Genomic DNA, 6,337 nt, shown 5'->3' with positions numbered 1-6,337 from the left:
TGTGTGAAAACCTTGTGAAGACTTACAGAAAACATTTGACCTGTGTCATTGCCAACAAAGGGTATATAACAAAGTATTGAGAAACTTTTGTTATTGACCAAACACTTATTTTCCACCATAATTTGCAAATAAATTCATAAAAAATCCTACAATGTGATTTTCTGGATTATTTTTTCTCATTTTGTCTGTCATTGTTGACGTGTACCTATGATGAAAATTACAGGCCTCTCTCATCTTTTTAAGTGGGAGAACTTGCACAATTGGTGGCTGATTAAATACTTTTTTCCCCCACTGTATACTAAAGAGAGTTTCAATGAAAGTCTTAGAATGAAAAGTCCCATTTTGTGTTTATTCAACATAAAGAAGTGTACACCATTTGAAAAACACACATACATGTCTCACTAACAATATGCATGAACTTGATAAACGGCATTCATTTTCTCATAAAAATGTATTGGGGGGGGGATTAATTAGTTGAATGGAAGTAATGAAATAGGCATTTGAGAACATCATATAGCCTACACCAGGAGTCTCCAACCTTTTCTAGCATGAGAGCTACTTTAAAAAAATGAAACATGTCGTCGCGAGCTACTATTTTTTTTCTATCTTTCAAATAAGCACATTCTTCTCCTCTTCCCTGCAACTCTTCCCTTAGTGTATGAAAAAAGTAGTGTTTTCTGTCAATATACCTGATAAATTCATGGTTAATAAAATCTGTGATTATGTTCTGTTATATTTTTCCTGGTTTAGATTTGTTTTGATTTTATACTCTTAAAATTACAATTAAAATAGAAAAACAACGGAATTGGATCTTCTGGGTCCATGCCAATGCTTAAATCATCTCAGAATACTTGTATATTTTTTTGGTCTGAAAGAAAACTAAAAATATGTATTTTTGAGTGTATTTCCCCTTTAATTGCGCATCTAGCGAGTGAGGATTGTGCCATCTGGGGATGGTTCTGTACTGCTGCTGCTCAGTTCATGGCAAAGTTTGCAAATAACAAATAATAGATCCAAATTATATACTTCCTCATGATATACTTCTGCCAGGTACTTTGCAATTAACATTTAATTGAGGTTTTGGGGAAAGTATTTCACACAATATGTAACAGACTTTTTAGGCTTATACAGTGCCTTCGGAAAGTATTCAGACCGCTTGAATTTTTCCACATTTTGTTACGTTACAGCCTTATTCTAAAATTGATTAAATTGTTTTTTTCCCTCATCAATCTATTCAGATCCTTTACTCAGTACTTTGTTGAAGCACCTTTGGCAGCGGTTACAGCATCAATACTATTTGGGTATGACGCTACAAGCTTTGCACACCTGTATTTGGGGAGTTTCTCCCATTATTCTCTGCAGATCCTCTCAAGCTCTCTCAGGTTGGATGGGGAGCGTTGCTGCAGAGCTATTTTCAGGTCTCTCCAGAGATGTTCGATCGGGTTCAAGTCCAGGCTCTGGCTGGGCCACTCAAAGACATTCAGAGACCTGTCCCGAAGCCACTCCTGCATTGTCTTGGCTGTGTGCTTAGGGTCGTTGTCCTGTTGAAAGGTAAACCTTCACCCCAGTCTGAGGTCCTGAGCACTCTGGAGCAGGTTTTCATCAAGGATATCTCTGTACTTTATTCCGTTCATCTTTGCCTTGATCCTGACTAGTCTCCTAGTCCCTGCTACTGAAAAACATCCCCACAGCATGATGCTGCCACCACCATGCTTCACCGTAGGGATGGTGCCAGGTTTCCTCCAGACGTGACGCTTGGCATTCAGGCCAAAGAGTTCAATCTTGGTTTCATCAGACCAGAGAATCTTGTTTCTCATGGTCTGAGAGTCCAGGTGCCTTTTGGCAAACTCCAACCGGACTGTCATGTGCCTTTTACTGAGGAGTGGCTTCCATCTGGCCACTCTACCATAAAGGCTTGATTGGTGGAGTGCTGCAGAGATGGTTGTCCTTCTGGATGTTTCTCCCATCTCCACAGAGGAACTCTAGAGCTGACCAAGGCCCTTCTCCCCCGATTGCTCAGTTTGGCCGGGCGGCCAGCTCTAAGAAAGAGTCTTGGTGGTTCCAAACTTCTTCCATTTAAGAATGATGGAGGCCCCTGTTTTTGGGTACCCTTCCCCAGATCTGTGCCTCAACACAATCCTATCTACGGACAATTTATTCGACCTCATGGCTTGGTTTTTGCTCTGACGTGCACTGTCAACTGTGGGACCTTATATATAGACAGGTGTGCACCCTTCCAAATCATGTCCAATCAATTGAATTTACCACAGGTGGACTCCAATCAAGTTGTAGAAACATCTCAAGGATGATCAATGGAAACAGGATGCACCTGAGCTCAATTTCGAGTCTATTAGCAAAAGGTCCGAATACTTATCTAAATAAGGTATTTCGGTTGATTAATTTTTAATACATTTGCTAAAATTACAAACTGTTTTCGCTTCGTCATTACGGGGCATTGTGTGCAGATTGCTGAGGAAATGTATTTATTTAATCCATTTTAGAATAAGGCTGTAACGTAACAAAATGAATGTGGAAAAAGTCAAGGGGTCTGAATACTTTCCCAAGGCAACGTATATGCCTTTTTATAAACTGGGTGGTTCGAGCCCTGAATGCTGATTGGCTCATACCATGTGTATTACAAAACATTTATTTTTACTGCTCTAATTATGTTAGTAACCAGTTTATAATAGCAATAAGGCACCTCAGGGGTTTGTGGTATATGGCCAATATACCACGGCTAAGGGCTGTATCCAGGCACTCCGTGTTGCGTCGTGCTTAAGAACAGCCCTTAGCCGTGGTATATTGGCTATATATCACACACCCTTGTGCCTTATTGCTTAAATATATCACACAATGTCTGGATGCAATATTCTACCCAGGAATATTCAACACTGAAATATGTTAATCTCCTTATACCAAATGCATCTGTGGGTATTTTCTACTGACAACAATTAAAATGAATCTTTGTCTTTAGTGAAGGGTTTGATCTCAAGTCCGAAGCTATCAAGTGGAATGGTTATTTTCTATGTTTCTATTGAGTGGAATGTTTTTTCTGCTGGTGTATCCTGAGGTAGGTCCTCTCTGAGAACCTCTTCTCACACAGGGGGCAGCTGTACGGTTTCTCCCCTGTGTGGACCCGCTGGTGCCTCTTCAGGTCACCAGCCTGGGCGAAACGCATGTGACATTGGGTACAGCTGTAGGGTTTTTCCCCTGTGTGGACCATCTGGTGCCTCTTCAGGTGGCCACCCTGGGTGAAGCGCATATGACACTGTGTACAACTGAAGGGTTTCTCCCCTGTGTGGACCCTCTGGTGGATCTCCACCTTCTGGAGGCAGCTGAATCCTTTGTTACAGAACATGCAGAAGAACCGTTTCTCTTTACTATTGCCTGATGTGTCTCCCCCTCCCTGAGTCTGGGCTCTAGCCCTGTCATTTGAGTTCAATACCTGATCAAAAAGGACGTGGCCGTGTGAATCGGAAGGCCCCATCGACGTGGACACTGGATCGTAATCACTGAGCATGTGTAAAGGGGAGTGGGTAACGACATTTGGATTTGTCTCTAAGCTTTCCCTGTAATCTAATAAATCTCTGCCCTGTGAGTGTTCGTCTCCTAGGTGACTATCGGCATTCCATGTGGGAGGAACGTGGCCCTCCACTTTCACAGTCACTTCATCTATGACTAAACCCTCCCCTTTCTTATCTAGGCACCCTTCAGAGTATACACTACTACTGTACTGGTTCCAGTCCCCTCTAGACAGATCAGTCTGTCTCTCTAAACCCAAGGGCATGTTGCCAGGGTCCATCTCTATAGCGTAAGAACAAGACGGTAAACCGCCAGTGTCTAACGCGTCACCATCCCCACGGGAATGAACCGTCCTCTGGCGAAACATTGGTAAATACTCTGAGCCAGGAGCAGGGTGACTGCCCAGGGGCCCCAGCCTCTCTGGGTCTGATCTGTGGTCAGATCCTGAGTGTAAGAGCCTGTGTGTTACAGTTAAAGTGTTGGTGTCTGTCTCTGTCTCTGTCTTGAGGACGGTGTTCAGCGTTCCACTGACCTCCGTGATGCTGCGTCGGGTTCTGGGCTGCACTGAGGCGGTGGTGGGGTCCTCCATGGCTACAGGGGGCTCATCAGATGCTCCAGTCTGGATCTCTCTGCTGTGCCGTGGGTCCTCCTCTACTTCAGACCTGTCCTGCTTGACCCCAGGACCAGCATCTGCAGACTGACACAAGAAGAGAGGAGGTTATTACCGGTAAATGAGTTGAATTGTATAACAATGTTGTAGGGAAGTCTCATAAGCTCCCCTATGGCAGATAAATAAGGATGTACATGTAGGCAAGTGAATAGGTGAGGGCAGCCTTTCTGAAATAAACCGGCCACATTTGATTTACAAAGTAATTGTAGTTTTTAATGCAACACTACTGTCTTCCACTAACCTCTATGTCGATAACGTGCTGGGTTGAGGTTCCACTTCCCTCATCAACAGTGATTGGTTGGTCATCTCTCCATGTATTGTGTCCCGCTGGCTTCACAAAGCTCCTGTGGCCTCCAGTGAGATGTCCTTCACCTGAGAAAGTGATTGGGGGAAAATAGGTGTTTAGGTTAGCTACTGTCTGCTCAACGGTAAAGACCCTTTTCTGTGTTTGCAAACATGAGGGCGAAGAGTGCAATTTGGTTGCAGAACACAGGGAGTTCTCATAGAACGCCAGGAAAAAAAACTATTTACATGTTGCTTATGAGTGCATTTCACAGTACTTTGGGATTTATATTGGATTTTAATTGGACCCCTAGAGGGCATAATTCTTCCTGATATGTATTACCTGTAGGTGTCGAGCCAGTCAGCCTAGCCGGTAGGATTAACCGAAATGTCAGTTATTTTTACCAACATCTGTTCAATTATTTGAATTCCATTTAGTTCGTTTTTTTTTCTGTGAGCTCCATGTGCAGTTTATGTAGAGATAAATCAGATCATGCCTGAACTGTGCAATATAGTAGGGAGTTGTAGTTTCCAACACGCCAACATTATACATAGTTTAGCTCTGAACATGTGCTAATTAACTACAATGACCATAATCTATTTCGCTCCATCTTAAACTTGTCTGGTCTGTGTGGAGCAGACGTGGAGACTGAAAGCCAATTTATGCTTGATCCGAAAAATGTGCTCGGAGGGTGTGACGCAATTACGGAGCCTCCAGAGGCATGCAGAGGCCAAATCAAGCTCCATATCGCATCGCCGTGGGCCTCTCAGAACGTGCAATCGAGAGGGCTTGAAAGCAGTTGCTTGGCAAGCCTGAAAATACATGATCTGAGTGATTGATAGTTGGTATTCAGCAGTCAATAAAGTATGACTTATTTACTTTGAATTATTACTAAAATTGTGATTTTGTCATACAGCATTGGCAGACGATGAGTTGAAATGAAATAATAGTCATCAAATAAAATCAATCAATCAATCAATTTTATTTTATATAGCCCTTCGTACATCAGCTAATATCTCGAAGTGCTGTACAGAAACCCAGCCTAAAACCCCAAACAGCTAGTAATGCAGGTGTAGAAGCACGTTTACTTTAATAAAACATATTTTATTAAAGTAAAGTAATGTGAATAAGCAGTAATGGGCAGTCACTACCATCATGGCTATTTTATTAATTGTTTTATTCTGTGTTATATCATTCAACCCACATAATGCATAGCGCATTTGTAATTTAAAAAAATAAGTAAACGAAATCGGTGATACGTTTTTTATAATCGAACCGAAACCCAATCGACCTCAAAAGCACTAATTGTTCAGCACTGCCAGCCTGTAATACACTCATGTCCCCGGTGGACCGACTCGTACATAGGGGGGGAATGGTGGAAATATGCGTAATGTCTTAATAAAAAATTATAATGCTACTTCCTGATATTGCGGTCCGCATTCAGCCAGGGGTAGACAGACTCACTTGGTGTGCAACATCCGAAAGTTGTCCGATTTTCTTTTGTATTTATTAGGACAGTACGCACATTTCGTCCGTGTTTTCCCCACTGACGAGCCATTAAATCAAGTTAAGGAGGAAACTGAAGCCTTTGCAGCCTGAATGGAGGCTGTTTTATGTACGAGCCGGTCCATGGGGGACAAGTGTATTGCTGGCTGAATACATTAAAGTCGGTTGTAAGATGACAAACGATGTAAAAGGCCGGTTGGGCTAGGCTAAATGTACCTCTTGCCATTCCTCTGCATCGGTCAAGGATCTTGACACTACTGGGACGACTGGCGAGGGCGCGTTCTCGCATTATCCTCTCTGCGCGCTCCCGTGCCACCTTCAGTTCCAGTAACTGTAGTTTCCTCCGCAATCCCCTG

The 6,337-nt window shown here is 42.8% G+C and overlaps 1 protein-coding gene across 1 annotated transcript; it reads right to left on the bottom strand.

The window, feature by feature from the left end:
* Positions 1-2,822: 2,822 nt before the first annotated feature.
* LOC121560256 (oocyte zinc finger protein XlCOF20-like) lies at positions 2,823-4,026 on the bottom strand. Its single transcript, XM_041873275.2, has one exon. It carries the CDS (start codon positions 3,887-3,889, stop codon positions 3,032-3,034), a length of 858 nt encoding a protein of 285 aa, XP_041729209.2. The 5' UTR covers positions 3,890-4,026; the 3' UTR covers positions 2,823-3,031.
* Between the last annotated feature and the right edge of the window lie 2,311 nt (positions 4,027-6,337).

The sequence above is a fragment of the Coregonus clupeaformis genome, unplaced genomic scaffold, assembly GCF_020615455.1.
Source record: "Coregonus clupeaformis isolate EN_2021a unplaced genomic scaffold, ASM2061545v1 scaf0257, whole genome shotgun sequence".
Lineage (NCBI taxonomy): Eukaryota > Metazoa > Chordata > Actinopteri > Salmoniformes > Salmonidae > Coregonus > Coregonus clupeaformis.
Note: the sequence above shows the minus strand (reverse complement) of the source record. Positions and strands in the feature narration are given on the sequence as shown.